The sequence below is a fragment of the Pipistrellus hanaki genome (assembly GCF_964339955.1).
Source record: "Pipistrellus hanaki genome assembly, chromosome: 18".
Classification (NCBI taxonomy): domain Eukaryota; kingdom Metazoa; phylum Chordata; class Mammalia; order Chiroptera; family Vespertilionidae; genus Pipistrellus; species Pipistrellus hanaki.
The window spans coordinates 15,313,777-15,333,711 of record NC_140520.1 but is presented as its reverse complement, the minus strand read 5'-3'; the positions used below and the strand labels follow the sequence as shown (position 1 = coordinate 15,333,711).

The 19,935-nt window shown below is 39.5% G+C and overlaps 1 protein-coding gene across 3 annotated transcripts in view; it reads right to left on the bottom strand.

Annotated features, from left to right (window-relative positions):
• PRRX1 (paired related homeobox 1) overlaps positions 1-19,935 on the bottom strand; it is an 85,509-nt gene that overhangs the window by 12,213 nt on the left and 53,361 nt on the right. The window contains exons 3-5 of one of the 3 annotated variants that reach the window (XM_084865261.1): positions 17,701-17,882; positions 13,842-13,913; positions 8,290-8,472 (exon numbers count right to left, since the gene is read on the bottom strand). In XM_084865261.1, coding sequence (XP_084721387.1) covers positions 13,859-13,913; positions 17,701-17,882 — 237 coding nt within the window. In that variant the 3' untranslated portion in view covers positions 8,290-8,472; positions 13,842-13,858. Of the gene's footprint in view, positions 1-8,289; positions 8,473-13,841; positions 13,914-17,700; positions 17,883-19,935 lie in introns of those variants that run through there. The other 2 variants (XM_084865259.1, XM_084865260.1) reach the window with 2 other exon arrangements.

Here is a 19,935-nt window from a genome sequence, read left to right as displayed (position 1 = left end):
GCCTGGGCCTCCTAACCTATATCTCAGGTCTCTCTCCATTGTAACTGAGTGGTCCCTTGAGAGTACAGAAGAAAATGGAAATCCACAATGTGATTCAAGTAGTTCATTCATGCTTTGGGTATGTTGTCTCACTCCTGATCTGTGGTGTATCATTTTACACGAGAAGAAAAAAGACTTGTAGGGAATAAGCAACTTCCCAGGATTACCCCCCAGTGACACCCAAGGAGGGACTGGAAAAAGGGCCATGCTTTCTTATCTCATCACCTGATGCCCGGAAACCTCCTCCTGTACAGTGCCTGCAATGTCTGCTCTGCAATGGGACTCACACGTTTGCCCCAGCTCACACTTCACAACTACGTATGTTCTTCCTGCTCCTTCGGGACCACACGGGAATGATAGTGACCAATAATAACTTCTAGGTATGGATTGCTACTGCCCTACTGCAGCCCAGGTAGTGGGAGACTCCTGGAAACCCAGACCGTGAAGGCAGAAATTCAGGTTCAGTAGTTAAATGCGGGAGATATTTGTGGTGGACATTTTTCAGTTTGTTTGGGTGAGCTAGGTTATAAGCAGGATTCTTTTCTTTTTTCAGTCTTCTCAAAAATGTATTTAACATACTTCCTCCCTGCCTGACTAAAGCAAAGGTTAGGGTTACAAACACACCCGTCCTGGCCTCACATCTCCCTCTGCTGAGGTTGCAAGGTATACATTACCCATTATTTTTTCTTTTCTTTTCATATTTAACAAATTTTGAAACATCATAAGCACAGAACAGTACAGGGCTGACTATTAGGAACATACTGTGCTTACCACCAGCTGTGTCAAATTTTAGTATTTGTCACCTTTGCTTCTCATATTTCTTTTATTTACCTTTTTTTTAATTTATTTTTTTTGTTGATAATATTATAGATGTCCCCCATTCCCTCCCTCCCCTCGTCTTTGTCCCCCTTTACCCAGCCCCTGCCCCACCCCAGGCCTACAGGGAACTATTGTCTACAGGGAACTGAATTTTAAAAGGCTTCCATAAAAGAAGCCTTTTAAAAATCATGTATGGGCTATACAGATATGTGTATAAATTCTTTGGTTAATCTCTTCCTCCCCCATTCAACCCCCTTCCCTCTGAGATCTGTCAGTCTGTTCCATGTATTCATGTCTCTGGATCTATATCAGTCTATTTTGTTGATTAGATTCTACATATAAGTGAGATTATGTGATATTTGTCTTTTTTCTGACTGGCTTATTTCACTTAACATATTTTTGCTTCTCATTTTTTTTTATTTTAAGAAATAAAACATTTCAGCCAAAACCGGTTTGGCTCAGTGGATAGAGCGTCGGTCTGTGTACTGAAAGGTCCCAGGTTCGATTCCAGTCAAGGGCATGTACATTGGTTGCGGGCACATCCCCAACAGGGGGTGTGCAGGAGGCAGCTGGTCGATGTTTCTCTCTCATCGATGTTTCTAGCTCTCTATTAACCTCCCTTCCTCTCTGTAAAAAAATCAATAAAATATATATTTTTAAAAAAGAAATAAAACATTTCAGATGTATTTGAAGCACCCAATGTGCCCCTCCCAATCCTTTCTCCTACCTCCTCACTCAGAAATTTTTTTCCTTGAAATTGTTTTCATTTATATTGCATCTTTTTTATATTTGTATTACATACATGTTTATAAACAATATATGATAACAGTGTGCATCTTCACATTTTATACAAATAGTATCACATATATTTCTGCAATTAGTTTTTTATTTTTCCCCTTCAAAGTTATGTTTCTGAGAGATATCAAAACGCATGTGTGTAGCCATGGTTCATTTATTCATTTTTTAAATTTCTGAGTTGTATTCCATTGTATGAATATATCCCAGTTTATTCTCCAGCTGATGGACATTTTGTTTGTCTCCAATATTTTGCTATTGCAAACCATTCTGCAATGAACATTTCTAGTCACATGTTCCTGTGCACATGTGTGAGTTTCTCTAGTTGTCCAGTTTTGCTAGCCTTATTTTACCTCTGCTGAACTGAATGACACTAAACAGATAAATGTGAGACTCCACAAAATAGTTTTCAGATGCCTTCAATTTGTAGATGACCTGTACAAAAAGGATTCTCTTTTTTTTATATTGAGAACAACATTTTGAGCTATTTTGCAGGAACTCTAGGGTGTCTAGCATTAATTTATTGAAAGTGTTATCTTGTGTATTTATTTACTATAACATTTAATTTTAATATCCAAAGGGCACAAGATGCCAATTAACTAAATATTACAATATTTGAATATTCAATGTGGAAAAATAGGAATGTGTTGTCATTGAGAGTTGTAAGTCTATGAATTGCAAGGATCTTGAAATGCAGGTGGTATAGAACTGTCGTCAGCAAACTGCAGCTCGCAAGCCACATGTAGCTCTTTGGCCCCTTGAGTGTGACTCTTTCACAAAATACAACAGCCTGTGCGAGTCTATTTTGAAGAAGTGGCATTAGAAGACATTTAAGTTTAAAAAATATGGCTCTCAAAAGAAATTTCAATTGTACTGTTGATATTTGGCTCTGTTGACTAATGAGTTTGCCAACCACTGGTATAGAAGGAAGGATAAAATGAAGGAAGGAAGGAAGGAAGGAAGGAAGGAAGGAAGGAAGGAAGGAAGGAAGGGAGGGAGGGAGAGAGGGAGGGGAAAAAAGGAACAAAAAAGAGAGGAGAGAGAAGAAAAGGAGGTGTATTAGGTTGGGCTGGGTTGCAGTAACAAATAGATATTGTCATGCAATGGTTCATCAGAATAGAGCTTTATTTCTCTGTCAAAGATAGTTCCAGATCAGTGAGGGTTGTAGCTTTGCTTTCTGTCATCACTTTTCAGGGTCCCAGGTTGGCTGCTGCTTTTTTGTCTTTAAAATGTGGCCCCCAAAGTTGATCAGAGGTTGTCAGATCAGTCAGGCAGACGGAAGAAACAAAGACGGGTTCAAATGGGAGCCAGGAGCCCAGGTGGAATCATCAAATACCACTTTGGCTTGCATGCCATTGGCCAGGAGTGAGTCACAAGCCCACATCTGACCATAAGGGATGCTGGGCCGTGAAGTGTAGCTGTGTGCTCAGAAAGAAGAGTAAACTGTCCGAATTCTAATTCTTTCTTCCACAGGAAAGAGAAAAGAAGTTGGTGTGGTTTTAATTGAAAATATTGCAGCCAACATTTGTAAGAAGGAATAGTTAATACCAATTAAGATGGAAACCAATTTACAGTTAAAGTGCTTTCTCTCTTCCTCCTTGCTCTGTGCTATTTTTGTTGGCCTACATTTCATTTCCTTCCTCTTCTGGAAATAAAAGGTCCCACTACTCAGTCCACATAGTTTTGGTGAGAATGCCTTTGGCAAAAGAGAATAGAACTTTATCTTAGCCTGGGCCCCATAGGAATTATAATTGGTGGTAATGGCTGACATGCAGGTGGTTTATTTGGATAATGATCCAATGGAACAGGAATGAGCAGCCACGGGAATAATAAGGTAAAAAAAGGAAATCCAACACAAGGCGGTGTTATCACAGTAGATACCACTGCCATGGGGACTGTAGTTGTATGCCTGTAGATGGATGTGGGGAGCATTTATTCATTGGTTCATTGAGGTTTTGTTTGCAAAGCTGATGGAAATAGCCTGGGGACTAAGTGCTACAGTAATGACTGGAGCTAGAGGTGGCGGCAAGAGGAGCTGCACTGATGCACTGTGGTGCCTGGTACAGGCAGGTAGTCCAGCTCTGGATGCTCAATACACATCCATCCCCAGGGCACAGTGCTTGGGTCGGGTGTGCACCAACCAAGCCAGGATTCTAGAGTTCTCTCCCAGCATTTCTATAACGGGAGCTTGTTTCTCAGATCTTTCTTCCAAAGCTGCATGGATTTATCATAGACCTTCTATCTATGTCCTTAGTTTCAGGCCCAACTTTCATATCTTCACTTCTTTGATATTTATATTTTGGTTTTCAAATTCAGTGATACATCTAAAACTGAAATTATTATCTCCAGGATTCATTCTCCTATTCCCCAGGTTTCAAAACCAGTGTTGCCTTGGACTCTATTCTTTTTTTCTTGCCATGAAGTCTTATTCTTTCTTTGCAAGATGTTTCCAATTCATCTTTTTGGTGTTTTTTTTTTTTTTTTTTTTTTTTTTTTTTTTGTGTGTGTGTGTGTGTGTGTGTGTGTGTGTGTGTGTGTGTCCCCTCTATGTTCTTCTGCTTCTAATCCCTATTCTGATCTAATTTATCTTCATTTTTTTTACCACAATAATTCTGCTAAAAATTTTGTTTTGCCTCTTTTCTGCTTAATAATCTTCAATAGATCTCTATAGCCTGAGGAAACATCCAAACTCCCTGTAAGATGAAGGCTCTACCTTAATTTCCAGTGTTTTCTTTCACTCTGCTTCAAAATTAGCTCTTCATCCCATTAGCCATGGTCCCCAAACACAAATTCCCCATTCCTGTATCTCTGCCTTCCTCCCACTTCTCCACTTTCCCACTGGAAAGGCCACCCCTCCTCTTCTCCTGCCCGAATCCCGGCTGATGAAACTCAGGTCCCTGTGCTGCGCCAGCCAGTGCTTTCTCTCTCCCTCTTCGTCCCTCCTGCCTGTGCTATGTGTTTAACACACTTATTGTCCTGAACTGTGACATACATTTTGTTCTTGCCAGAGTTTTCCTTTATTCAGACTTTAATTTGTATGAAAACAGAACCCATGTCTCCTAATCTGGGTTTTCTATTCCTCCATTACCACACACCCAGTACTGTGCATGATAGGTGCTTAAAATTTTTTACTTTGTAATTTCTTTACTCTAAAATAAAAGGCTATACTTTGTCTGAAGTCTGTTTTATCAGGTGATATCAGTATTATGGACGGCAAAGATGTGGTGGAAAAATAGCTAAACCCTCCTAAGTTTCTCTCTATACTTCCCTGCTATACTAATAAATGTGCCCTGTTCTTCCCACCATTTCCCTTTTGAGGAACAATAGGCTATTTTCCTTTTTAGGAAATAATATCATGCTCTGATAAAAAGTTCTCTTGTTTATAAATCTCTCTTCCATTCACTCTTCTCCAAATGTAATTTTAGGCAGGTCTGTTTTTGAAGTTCAAAGAGAAAAGAAATCAGCAGACTCAACGGCACATAACAAAAGGCAATGTGTGGTATCCTTGTTTCTTTTTATTGGAAAGGAATCATTTCTATTCTAGCGCAAACAATGTATATTTTACATCATAAAGCAAAGATATAATTTACATATTACATTTCTTACGAGATCTTTATACCCTAAATGTCATTCCCTTTTTTATTCGGTCACCTCTTCTGGTTCCATTTAATGTGCCACATACCCCATAAATCAGCATCTTGTTTCCAAGGGATTGGGGACATAGACAGAGAATTTGTAAGTATTCATCTGTATCTGAGTATAATGATGGTGAGGAGCAGGGGTATGCCTTTGAACTCTGGGGCTCTGAGGCCCTCTCTTGATGCCTGGCTCAGGAGCCAGAAGGTTACTCCTCCAAATCGCATATGAACTCCTACTTATGTCACGTCAATAATAAATGAACAACACCGAGTGCTTATACCATGGGTATACTTCTTGATCAAGTGCTTAGATAATAGATGCTTGTGGTATGCATTCACCAACAATGCCAGTTCCTATGGCTGACCAATACTGGTTCTTCCATGATATTCCCAGATATCTCTTGCTCAGGGAATATTGCAATATTGGGTAAAACTGCCCAGTTTCACCTAGCATTAGGGTTATGGGTTCAGACCTTTCTGTTCACCACTGAAAATGGATGTCAAGATAGAAGCTTCAAATGACTTTACACAACCCTCTATCTCTTGGCTGCCTCTTCTAAGATTCCGCCCCTCTTAGCAATTTTATTTTCAATGTATGGTTTCTGTTCCCTGGCCTAGAATCCAAATCCTCTTTCAGACATTCTTCTTAAACCTCCAACTTCAAAAGTTTACCAATTTCTTGGATTGCACTGATTTCACAAAGAATATTTTAATCTGTTAGGATGCACTGTTTCTTTGAAACTCAATAATCCACAGCAGCTAATGGGACAAAAGAATCAGTCCAGGTACTCTTTGGGAAGCAAGTAATATGTGTTGTTAGCCAGCTTGTGTGAACCATTTGGTAAGAAATGTTTGAGTAGTAGGTGAAAAGAAACACACACAGGAAATTGGTTGATGAGAGCAAAATGCATCAGATTGGTTTCCTTCTTGTTACAGAGAAAAGTACAGAATCAACATTCAAAATACACTTTTAGACTGGGGGATGTTTGACTGAAAAAATAACACCATGAGCTCAATCTGGTAGGCCAAAACAAATATATTCTTAAATGCATCTTAAACCCCTATTCCTTGCCTGTCACTGAAAGTTGACATATTTGGCCAAAATCAGTCTGCTTTTAAGTCACTGATAACTAAAGTTATTACAATCAAGCTGGCCAGGATGAAAATGTAAATTGAAAATGTGTTTGTTATGTGTATCTTAGATTACTTTGGTCAAATGATGTGAATTCTGAAAGGTCTATAAATATAAACCTATTCCAAATGCAAAATTATAAGCATTAGAAGCAAGGTATCATTTCCTTGCTAGAAAACAAGGTACTGTATCCTTCCATTAGCCTTGAAAACTTTTATAGTCCCCTTCCTTTCATGGCTACAAAGTGCTGGAAATACAGAGAATATGGGAAAGAATGAAGAAGCAAATGTATAGGGCCTCACAACACCCCTGTGAGGTAGGTAAGTATTGTTAAACCCATTTTACAAAAAGGTAAACTGAGGTACCACATCGTAATGGGATTTGGTCAAGTCCACCTGACAAGTCACAAAAGCACAGCTGGAAACAAAGAGAAAGAAACAAAGAAAGGTCAGTCCTGGCTCCCAGCCCTAGCCACTAACCTTTATTTCAAAATATTAGAAAATAAAATAATTGCCTTTTTTGAAATTTAGACAAATCTTTAAATATTCCAATAAACATGTGTCTTTCAGATTCCTGTTGAGTAGAAAAAGGGCAGATGGCCAGATGGCTTTTCCTCCCCTCTCTAAGTGTAATTCCCGTGATAGAGCAGGACAGACCAGCATTCCACCAGAGCTCAGCCCCTAAACTCAAGGACATCATTAAAGCTTCACATAGTTTCTCATTTGTTTAAAGCCCTACTATGAAAACAAGACCTGTTCTCCAACAGCTGCTCTATAAGTTGCCCTGTGGACCTTAATGAGAATTTTGTGGAGAGCAAGAAAGGAAACAAAATCCCCAATAAAAAGTCTCATCACTGTAGGGAGAAGGACAGTGGTGATGGTGTGAAATTTGCTTTTCCTTGTGTTTGAGAAACTGCAAACTTGAGCTTGCAAGAATATTTTATATATATATATAAAATATATAAATATATACAGTAAATATATAAGTGTGCATTTGATGACCCTTAAGGCACCAATGAGATATAAGCTATGCCTTTCACAACTCGGTCTTTGTTTTCCGAGATAAATTTCTCTCCCTCATTCAAATGAAAAATAGTTCGTCTACCAAATAGTCCATGACAGAAAATCCTTCAAAAACAACAAACATCTTTAACTTAAGGTGGGTGATTATTAAGATAGGGATGATGGTGATATCATCTATAGCTTAGAGCTTAATTCTAGAGCTTAGGTCTAGAGCTTATTGCTTAGAATGAGCCAGACACAGCCAATCAAACTGGAACAGACAGGCGAGTGACACATGATTGTTTCTCTCCCCCGCTACTCCCCAGTAGCTGATGGAAAAACCTTTCCATGACCAGCAGAGATGGAGACAGGGAGAAAGAAAACCATGTCTGGCACAGATTCTTTAGAAAGATTGGCTTTTCAGAAGTTCCTGCAGCTTCTGTGCAGAGAACTGGGAAGAAGGATGGGGCAAGGCACTGAGGCTTCAACTCATCAATGAGGAGACTATAGGCAATTATTCTGATATATATATATGGCTTCTTTGGCTGTCGTAGACTTTCTTAAAACCCATACAATCATAGGGAGGGGCGGGGGCTGAACCCAATTGAAGAAGCTCGGAGTATATGAAGCAAAGCATGGAAAGAAGGGAAAACAAAACGAACACACCCAGAAACAAGTGTTGCTGGTGTCCCAGAGGGAGGAGGAGTGTTTGGTAACTAATTTTCATTTGGCTCCTCTCCTGTGCTTCTCTGCCATGGTCCCAATAGTTTAGTTCTGTTTGTTTTTGTGTGTTTTTTGGTTTGTTTATTTTTATTATTTTTTCCAGCAGATGAAGAAATGACAGAACAGGATAGGTGTCTTAAGGTTTTTTTTGGATTTCTTCTTAGGCCTGTTTAATTATTTTTTTCCTCAGTTGACTGTTGGCACCTGGTTCCTCTGTAAACTATATTCCTTGGCCTTCAGTCTCAGGTTGGCAATGCTGTTGGCCATGTTGATGCCCTGTGCAGGGCTATTGTTGGCACATGTGGCAGAATAAGTAGCCATGGCACTGTAGGGACAAAGGAGAGAGCAGGGAGAATAACAGGCATTAGTTTCACAAAGCTGTAAGTCTGTGCCCCAGATGTGTGTGACTCTCAGAACAGGGGCCGGCAGGGGCAGGAGGGCTGGACAAGATGACCTCTGAGGTCCCTTACAGCCCCAGGTTTCCATTAGTTTAAGGCACTTGGAAAAGGGTGGCAGTGTTTGAAAGGGCAGGGGAGAGCAGTGGAGAGTGGACTAAGGGATGGGGGGGAGAGGCATTCTCTGTGTTGGACTCAATGAGTCATGATTTATTTCTGGGGTGAGAGAAGAAAGCTGCTTGTGCTGAATAACAGGTGTGTGATCAACTATCCAATTGAAACTGTTCAAAGCCCTCTTCCTGCCTACATCTCTGGCATATGGGAACAGCAAGAAAGAAAAGGAGGCATTTGAAAAGAAAAAGTTTTACCTTCCTCACTCTAGGATGCTGACTTTCACTCTAACATGTTTTAGATGGTCAATAGATGCCATACTAAATACCATTCTTGGAGAATCCATTAAACAACCCAAGATAACTTTTGTGCTTTTCTCCATTCCCTGGTTGATAGTACCAAGCATTGCCCAATCAAGAGGAACCCATCCCGTTTGGCCTTGATTTGATAACTTTTCAAAAGGACTTGAGTAGCTCTGGACACTGTTTTTGGGTCAGTCATTTTGGAGATGTTTAAATCTCCTAGATAAGCTAGCAAAGGCTTCAGTTTTAGGATTCCCGACCTTTTTCTCACTGTCCATATTGTTGAGAAAAAGCTGAAGTTTTTGTTGTTGTTGTTGTCAGAGATTGTAATTAAGACCTAGGAATACCACTGGGAAGAAATTTGTAATTGGTGATTTTCTGTTACTTGTACCCATGAATTTCTTCTAAAGGAAAGAGTAATGGTTTCTTTGACTTGGATGCAAATTATCCATTACTTTATATGAACAGTTAAAAGGGTACTTGTTTTAATTAAATGAAAATGTTTCTAGGTGTTTCTAAGATTAGCAAAATCCCTTCCTACTGAGGTAGACGTACAAATGGAATGATATGTGCTCTTCCATTGCCTGTATTCCAAAGCAATTTTGTCAGCCACACAGGAATTTGTGCTTCTGGGAACCAAGTGACAGACCAGAAAGAGAGAAACCTAAAGCTACTGCACAAATAGAGCGACTGTATCATTAATACTTATTTTGGACATCGCATAGTCAAGGCTTATAGTCAAGATCCACAATAGCCTATTTCAGCTCAGATACTAGCAATTAACCCAGGAAGACTAGGTTGAAGAAATATAATTAGTCCCAGGTTACTAGGTCTTTCCAAAAATACATATTCTTAATGTAAAATCTGTATAGCACTGGTGTGTGTGTGTGTGTGTGTGTGTGTGTGTGTGTGTATTATAGCAGAAGGAAGAAGATTTAGAAAGGTTATAAAAGATGCTTATGTTCTTGCATTTCATTTTTGCCTACTTTGCTCTTTCTAATTTCTGGGTTGATGATTTTAACCATATATGCAAAATTAGGTTCTCCTCTCCCTCCCTGGACTTTTCCTCTTAGGACTTATTGTAATTCCTCAACTGTAAGTTCCACAGATGAGACATCATATCTGCCTTGTTCACCTCTGTCTCCTTAGGTAGAATTAACATCCTATCTACCACACATTTGGCATTCAAGAACTTATTTAATGAATAGATAAGTAAGACTAACTGATTCCAGCTCAATGTCACTTTTCTCTGTCATCCTGCTGTGTGTAATGATTCTAAAAATATTTCACCAATATGCTTTTATTCTTAGGAACTTATTCATCCCTGATAATTTGACTATCTTAATAGAATGTACAAAATTAGAAGAGACATGACAAAACTGGAATTGGTGATTGCATATCCATAACAATATCTTTTAACATGAACATGAATAAATATTAATATGGGTTAGACTAATAGGATAAACTATCACTTCTACCACTGTCTATCAAAGGCAGAGGCAGAAAAAGAGTCCCAGTTAAAGTTTTTAATTAGGAGTGAGATAACTGATCAGAACAACTCATTAAAATTGAACAATTTTTCTTTTTCTTTCCAATATACCAAGAAATTTCATTTATTTTCCAAATCCACATACATATAATCTTTAATTTCTATAGGAATTTCCTGCTTCCATTCAAGATTCTGCCAGAAATATAAGTGAATCCATAAATCCTCTATTCAAGGGAGTTCAAGGATACACTGAAATCTAAGATTTCAAATAAATCAAAGATCTAAGTTGGTAAGAAAAGAGATACTTGGATTGGGGACATGTACCTGAGACATAGACCACCAAATCAACCAAACAGGCTTTCTCAACCAGGTTTTTGTAAGAGAATGAAGCCCTGAAGATGGTACATAGAATCATTTTAAATGCAAAGGAGAGAAGCTGAAATTGTGAGTTATCTGTGATATCCGTTAAGTACTGAGGATGAATTTGGATGGCTTCCTAAAATAGAAGACTAAAACTTCTTGAGAGATTACTTATAAAACTGAAATTCCTAAAGTTGTGATTTCAATGTTATCTATTATAGAACCATGCTTGCTGTATTTTCTGCAGAGTTTAATAGTGTCATCTGATAGTCTAATCTGAAGACTGACTATGATAACACATGTCTTGGAGATACTGAGATTCACTAATGCAGGCCAAATATTAATATCCCAAAGGAGGTGAATATTGATCCACTTTCCATCTCAAAACCAAGTTAGTGTAAATTAGGGTTCTGTCTTGCACAGGAGATGGGATTTTTACTGAGATATTTCCCCCTAAAAGGCAACCTGTTATCAGAGCTGAGAATAATTTCCTGTCCGGCTGTACTGTGGGCTGTTACAAGGATATCGCTGTATCCGTGACGCCTCAAGCTAGTGGTTGATGTTCATGAGTAAGTTTTGCACATTCCAAGGAACTTGGCAAGTAATAGCATTTGCACTTGATAAATGTTCAGGAAAGTTAGAAACTTTCAAAAATTGACCCAAAATATGCCAGCATTGCATAGCCATAAGAGATAAACTAAGAGTGAGTCTTAATTCAGAGCCTCTTAACAAATGTGTAGACGATCTAACTATACAAATAGAGACTACAGTGAGGGTTTTGTGCACATGCAAAAGGATTGTGAATCTGTGTTCCCTGAATACCTGGACATGGGTTTAGATTCTCAACTTGAATTAAAAGTGCCATGTAGGCAAGTAGGGAGCAGTCCTTTGACTTGCCAGTGAGGCCTCAAGACTTGTCACAAGTCAGAAAAGACAGAATTAGTGAGTGGGTACTCCAAGAGCAGTTCAGTCATGCTATTAAAACAGCATTAGAAGATGGAGAGGACCCGCTTGCAAAAATGACAACAGGTGCAAGAGAGCCTCGAGTGGCTGCCAATCAGAATGTTCATGACCACCTGTTTTCCATGTCATCAAAACTTACAATGCTCTGTGTTGGGCAAAGAAAGAGAACCCTGGAATGTTTTCTTACAAGACAGATACCAAAGGCAATGAGTTGTTTTCAACTAAACTTACAGGACCATTGGAATCATGTAAAGTGCCCACCCTTTCCTATATAGGAGTAAACTTCCTGGGGCAAAAAGATGAGATGGAAACAAAGTGATTTATATAGATTAAGCACACAAATCACACCAAGAGCCTGCTGACCAACACCCAGAGACCCTGCCTTTTGGTCTTGCTTTATGAGTAAGAAACATGTACTTTTTCTAACATGATAATGCCGACATGACCCTGGGGCTGGGGTTCATGGAGGTTGGCTCGAGCAACATTTCTATTTCATTTTAACGAATGTCAAGTTCTCTGTGTTCACAACCAAGAAACTAGGTTGATGAATAAAGGGCATTGAAGAATTAGAGATGAAAAGGAAATTCCCATATCCCATCTGTCAACTCAGCAAGTCTACCCTGAGACTCACGCAAAGTGGACACATGGATGTGAGCGTGAACATTTTCCATCTCCTTATTTGGAGATGCCTAACAGATGGCGCTCAGCCATACAAGGCAGTGTGCTAACCACCACAAGGGCAGAGTTCTGTTTTCACCGGAGACAAATAATTTTTGATGACTTCAGCCTACTCTGAGAGGTTGTTGTGAGGAAAAATGTGTCACAATGGCTGCCAAACACCAAGAAGTCCAGAAGATACCATACATGATATGATTTAAAAGCCAGGAAACTGGCAGGCATCTGCCTCTCTACTTCCTCAGCAGCCAGAGTATAAGTCCCATAAGTCACAAAACAATGAGGACAGAGGGGGGGGGGGGGGGAATACAATAATAACTGACTTAGTTTTCAACTCTTTGTTTTTGTATTTGTCCCTTTTGGACAAATGTTGACAAGCTGTTGAGAATTCCATCCCAAAGACAGATTGGTTAGCCCAAGACATCTATGTGCTTTCTGAGATCCTAGGGTTTTCCAGCTCAGGAGTTTTCAAAGGCTATGGAGCTGGAGGTTTGCCCGACTCTGTCTGTAATGGGTAGAGGTTGGAGATCGTCTCTTAGGTTTGTTCACTTGTCAGTGCAAGAACACGGAGGTATACTTGCTTCATCTAAGAAAACTTAATATGAGTTTTCCTAGGGAAGTTTACTCTTTAGAGAGGGAAACTGAAGTTTCCTTTTGGAAGTGATCTTTTGTGATTTAAATGATCATTTCTAATTTCTGATTTTAAAATCCAGAAGTTAATTTTAGAAATTTAGCTTTTTAAGTGAATACACTGGACCCTATTTCATTGATAAGCTTCTGTTTGCACTACATGTCCAGGGATCCTTCTGCCATTTTTAACTTCTTTCTACAGATGTGTTATGTTGGAAGCCTTGCATCTCTCTTCTGTTTCAACAATTTGTGTACTTCCTTTTTGAAATGCACATTGCTTATCTACAGATTTCAAATGCCCCGGAGAAGTAGGTAATAGGAAAACTGTAACTAGCTCAATCTTAGATGCAAGGTTATAAGAGAGAGATGATCCAACTGGCCTGAGAAGCAACAGGAGCCAGTTCAAGAACATAATTCCTCCGACCTCTGCTCCACACCCTACAGTCATTTAAAGCCTCACTGTTCCAATTATGTCCCAAGTCTCAACAGTGTGGAATGACATGAACGCCTGTTAGCACCACAGAAGCTGAGTCTGCATTGTAACACTGTCCCTGGCAATCCATACACCCAGGAATTTAAGAGCCCTGCTCTAGGCTACAGACTTTACAGGCCCATTTTCTTGCAGCTCCTGTTGGCTTCCAATGGTATTCCCCACTTAAGGACCTCCCTGCTTTCATTTCTAGGACTGCAAGTCCCGCTTTCTTAAACTCTTATTTCCCACTTAAACCCTACCCCCAGCAGCCACCCTCTTCCCCCTCTGACAAGTTACCTTTTCAGTGTCTTCTGTTAGAATCCGTTATGAAGTCCCTCGTGTAAACAACATCTTGGGAGGGACGAGGATCTATTTTTGAAAGTGTGAAAGGGAGACATGAGCCAAATGCGTTCAGCAGATGTCAGGCAGCACCGTGACCACGACCAAAGGAGGGGAGGAGGAGGAGGAGAAGGTTAGAGGAGAGAAACTGTGGACAAGGATAGCTGGCCTCCCTTTTATTTGTCATAGGTTCTCTTGGAAGCCCAGCCCCCCCTCTGGAAATGGCCCTCCAGAGCAATACTGCAGAGCCAGGCCACTCTCTAGCTATTATAGAAAAGGGCATCTCTAGAGAAAGGCTTCTCTAATATTCTATCTAAAATAGTAGCCCAAAGTCTAGGACTTGGTTAATTAGTGCTACCCAAGAGGCAAAGGACTTCAAGATAGGGAGGCTTGATAGCTCTGGTGCAGGTATGATTTTCACCGAAGGGAAAACAGTTCTGAGCTAAACCGGGGGTGTGTGTGCCAAAAACAAGCCCTCTTGCTCGGGCGGCAGGTAGATAAAGAAGACAACTACTAGGCTAGTAGTGTCTGTGTGAGGGAATGCTTTGCTCCTTCTGGTAACTCAGTTGCCTGCCTGACATCACCACCTCTAGCATGCTCATGGGAATGAATGAGGTCATGACGTGCTAAAAATATAGTGTGAACCATATGTCCCAGTTTGCCAGGGACAATCCCAGTTGAATGCTTGTTGTTCTAGTGTTATTATTAATAGCACGCCCCTTTCACTCTCAGAAGTGTCCCAGTTTTGACGATAAATTATACAGTCACTACTCTAGATATGAAAGACACCCGGGGGGGGGGGGGGGAAAGCTTTGGCTACTTCCTATCCCATAATCCTGAACATATACACACAGTTGCTTTGAGTCTTATTATTTTTCCTGCCTTCTCTGTGGAAGTCAGCAAACTGTCCTGTCCTGTCTGACACAACTGCCCTCTCACTGTCCCTGGGTTGCATGGTCAAGCCCTGTCAGTCACCCCAAGGGGATGTCCACACACCTCAGTGTCTTCTGTTATAGACAGACCCTAAATCAAAGAGCATGTTTACATCGTTTCCCACTCTTACACTGTTACTATTTTCAATATAATGTCTAATTTAAATGAAAATATGGCCATGTGTCCTAAAATTTTGGACAGAAACAGGGATCATGCGCATGGGTCTAATTCTGCCTGTGAAAGCTTAAGCTTGGGTGAATGTTTAGTTTCTTCTTTGGAACCAGAGCAAACAGAACTACTACACCAGAGCATTCCAAGGGTTAACCAAGAGAAATGCCTTTTAATCAACATCACACGGGAGATAACTAACTTGACATAATAGTACCAACAGAAATATCGAGTTAAATTTCCATAACACAAAAGGTCTATCGTTTGCTTTGCTTTTCATCACTTTTTTAAAAAAAATCATTCCTTAACAAAACTTCTATTTCTGAACCAAGCTTTAAAATGCAAAATCATAAAGTATTTTGTGTCTAAACATAGCAGAAAAATCTCCAAGAAACCGAATAGCTTTTTGCTACTTTTAGAAATTAATCAAAATAGAAACACTTCAGTCAATATTGGGTCAAACAACATTATTATTGATTAAATTACTGCTTTAAGACATTGAGTTTTTTTTCTACTTATAGCTGGAGATTAACTTATTCTTCATACAGAATATGAACAATCAAAGTCTATAAATTTTTAATGAATTATATTTTACAAACTCTGTAGCTAAGAAAGAAGTGATATAAAAGTATACCATGAAATGAGTAAAAAGTACTAGGTTATATAATTTTAAGTGAAAAGAGAAGAATACAAAATAATATGTACACTGAGTCTACACTATATAAAATACTGAACTCTAATTGCAAAAGTAAGCAAAACTAGTTATGTCAAGATGGTGGAATTATGAGTATTTTTTAATGTATCTAATATTTCTACATAATCTTTCAAATTAAAATAGAACATTTCCCAAACCGGCACACATAAACTGTTTGTTAATAATTTCAGTTAGATGCCCATATACAGAATATATATGATGCTGGCCCCAGGTTTGAACTTCTGCTGAGGTCTGGTAACCTAACCCAGTATAAATTCAGGAAGGATTTCATCCCCACTGCTGTAGGGGACTGCCCTCAGCCTCTCACTGGTAAGACCATATACAGCCATCTGGGTTGCTGAATATACAGCCATCTGGTAATGAAAAGTTCCTACGTAGAACCCAGGCAGAAAAGGGCGCAGGACTTCCTGGCTATGACCAATTTCAAAGCAGAGACCTTGAAACATCAAGCTTGGAACAACATCCATTTCCTAAGACATTTAATGAGTCTATGAGCTATCAATATTTATCAGAGAAACACAACAGACTTCTGGGTATTTAAAAATATTAAAGAGTAGGTGATTTCACAATGGTCTTCAAAATGGGTCTTGAATAAATTCTATGGGAGAGGAGTCTGAATTTTAAATGGGACCCAAAGATATGACTAATCTTTTGAAATCAGCAAGGCCTACCATGTCTGAGAGCAAGAAGACTAAGACCAAAGTAATTCAGGCTAATTTCACAATGGGGAGTTCAAAAGAAATTTGCAAATGCATTTCGATGTTTCTTTTAAGAAACTGATTTGGAAGAAAAAGAACATTCAGGTGAGGCCTTTTGCTTTGATTAGAGTAATCAACGTTTGAAACATATTTGCATTTCACAATGTGGTATTTTACATCAGGAGTTCAGCTTCCACTTGGGGGGGGGGGTAACCTATAATTAATTTAAACATCTCTTAAACCCATTCGTGAACTTTAACAATAAAAAGGTAACCAAAGCACAATAAATGAATTTGGAAATATTTCTTTCTCCACTGCAGTCAGCCAGAGATAATCTTGATCTCATTTCTAAGAGTACCCGGGTTTAGATTCAAAGAAAGGCACTGATATGGTGACAATGTGCTAGGCACTTGTATCTCAGCTTCCCTCTGGCATTAACCTATAATTCTGAACAGCATGGCAAATGGAGGTTAAAAGCCTCTCCAAGACATTGAAATAGTATTCTGTTATTTGCTTCTTTAAAAAATATTCACCTTTTTAATATAAAAGTTTAGTGTAAATTATACATTGCTTTTATACTTTAAAAAACCCCCACAAACAAACTGACCCCCAAAGCACTTCAGATAAGTAGATAAGATTTAGCAATAGAATAGGAAGGCAATTTGAACCATAAGACATCCTCTACTAACAAAGAACTGTGACCTTGAAACTGATCAAAATGATTTTGGATATTTTTTCCTTCTCTCTCTGTGACTCTCTTTTCCCTTCTTCCCTCCTTGTCTCCTTTCCTTCTTCCCTCCCTCCTTTCCTCCCTTCCTTCCTTCCTTCCTTCCTTCCTTCCTTCCTTCCTTCCATCCATCCCTCCTTCCAATTAAAAATTAGTTTTAGTTTTACTGTGAATTACAGCTTTACAAATTTAGTTCCTACTTGAGCATAGAAAAATGGATCTATCTTAAATTTGGAAATGGAGTAAAGTTTTGTTTCAGAATGGTTGCAAGGGGGACTCTGAGCATGGCTTAGTGATCTTTTCTTTTAGATTCTTCCCCATCTTTGAAACCTTTGCAAGAGTTCCTGAGTTCAGAGGAGATTGCTGATGGCCTGCCCCTCTCTCTTCTGCCCCAAACCCTGCTTCTGGGGCAACTAGTAATCTCCTGTGAAAATCTGGGGATGTCAGCAAGTTGAGTGTCTCTGAAGAGGTTAGCCCAGTAAGAAATGTCAGCCAGCTGCACAAGCAACTTTGAACGTGACGGAGCGCTGAGAAACATGTGGAAGTAGAGCAAGGGAGAGTGGGCCAACCATTCACCTGTACGGAGAGGCCGTCCCCCAGGAGAAATAATCGGTGGGTCTTGGAGCAGGACGAGGTACAATGGGCTGCTCCACGGCAGTCACGTCTCCTGAGTAGGACTTGAGGAGGGAAGCGTTTTTATTGGCCAGCATGGCTCTCTCGTTCCTGCGGAATTTGGCTCTTCGGTTCTGAAACCACACCTGGAAGGTGGTTGGGAAGAGAGAAGGGCACCGGAGGGGGATGGGAAAAAAGAAAAGGAGGTTACACCAAAGAAGTCCTGGTTGATTCTACTAGACAATGCCTTCCAAAGGAAGATGCAGGGGAGATATGGACTTCTCCTGAGAACAGTAGAAACATGCTGTAACCTTCCTGAGGTGAGCCATGTCAGAGAGCTCTTAAGAGTGAAGACTTATAAGGGGACCCTGAGGTACTTCACTAATCAGGATTCCAGAAGTAAGACCGTGACTAACCCATGAGATAGCAAAATTTGGTTATAATCCCTGTTGTACTTACAATCTAGAGAAAAAAGAAAATCTCATTAGACGTCTGCCACAGAGACAATGACATTTTTTAAGTGCCTTCAAAATGTAAAAATCCCTCTGCTTTCATAATGCTTATTGGCTATATAAAAGAAAATTCATCTTCCCTTGAAGTGGGCCCAGCAATAAGCTTTAAGAAGGAGATGGTTTATGGGAAATGCAGGGAACAGCAGTGAAGAGTGAAGATATAGCAGAGAACAGCCATGGAAGGGTGTTTTCAGCCTCATGGGACAGAAGAGACTAACCCAGGACACAGACTGCCACTGAGGGGTAAGGGGGCTGAAGATTTGTAAACCATCATTTTGGTTATTAATGTTCCAGCGCCTCTGACATGCTGAACACAGGCAGGGAAGCTTCCTGAACTTCTAGAAAGAAACTTGTAAACAGAAATAAAGGTACTGAAGGGTGGATGTTGAATGGAATACATTCAATTGTAGGGTTAGATGGAGATGGCTGGTGCTGGCAGCATCATAATCAACCTATCATTTATTAAGTGCTACCAGGGCTAGGAATTTATAGAAGCACATTGCATACATAGTTTCTGGTTATCATGATAATTCCATATATTAGGCTTTATTATTTCTATTTCAGAGTTGAAGAAATAGGTTCAATGAGATGAAGCCAAATGGCTGTTAACTCAATGACATCTGACTAATGATCCTTCAACTCTCTGGATGGCCATGGGATTTTATTCATTCATTTACTCATTCAAGAGATCTTTATGGAGTGCCTGTTGTGTTGCAGACTCTGTGCTTAATTCTGGGACAGAGATGAGACTTAAGCAGCTCACAGTCTATTAAAAGAAGGCAGACATGGAAATTTGAAATACTAGATTTAGATGCAATTATAGAAATGCATGACAAGAAACGGGAGAAAGAAATTCTATCGTGTAAATTGGAACATTTGTAAAATTCTAGGGAGCAATCTTCACATAAACTACTGTGGGACGGGTGCCCAGTGGAAGGCCTGGGTTGAAGTCAAGGCAGAATCTGCACACATCTTTCCTGGCTCTTTTGCTTCGCTGTGCCCTTCAACATTGCTAATAGAGCTATCATTTTAAAATGCACATATAATTGTACTAATGCCCTGCTGATACCATCCACTGGTTCCCTATCACTTGCAGAATCAAATAAAAAAGTCTTAGCATAGAATAAAGACTGTTCAGGAATGACCTCTTTGTCCACCAATCTGGCTGCACCCTACACAGCTTGGATCAAATGCACTGGCCCCTATTTTTCCAACTCCTAGCCCAGACTCAAATCTATTGACATATTCAGTTATTTCCTACCTAAGTCTATTCACAGCCAATATTCCCTCTGCCTGTGACATTCCTCCCCTTTGTCCAGGTGTCAAAAGACATACTTTCAAGATTCGACTTTAACATCACCTCCTTTGTGAGATGTCATGAAAAGAACATGACTTTAACATCTTACAGAATTGGATAAAATATTGGCTATGAGGTGTTAAAGACTTGTCCTTGGATATTTATTTAATTTCTCTGATCCTTTGTCACTTAAATCAAATGAGCATAATGATACCTACTCACAGGGTCATTGTGACAGTTGGCACAGTTTCAGTGCTGAATATATGTGAATTCTTGCTCCTTTTGTCCCTGGCAGATTTGATCATTCCGTCCTCTGTTCTGTCATTAATTCTTTGGTTTTATTGCTTTTTTAATAATAATTTTTAAAATATATATTTATTGATTTTTTTA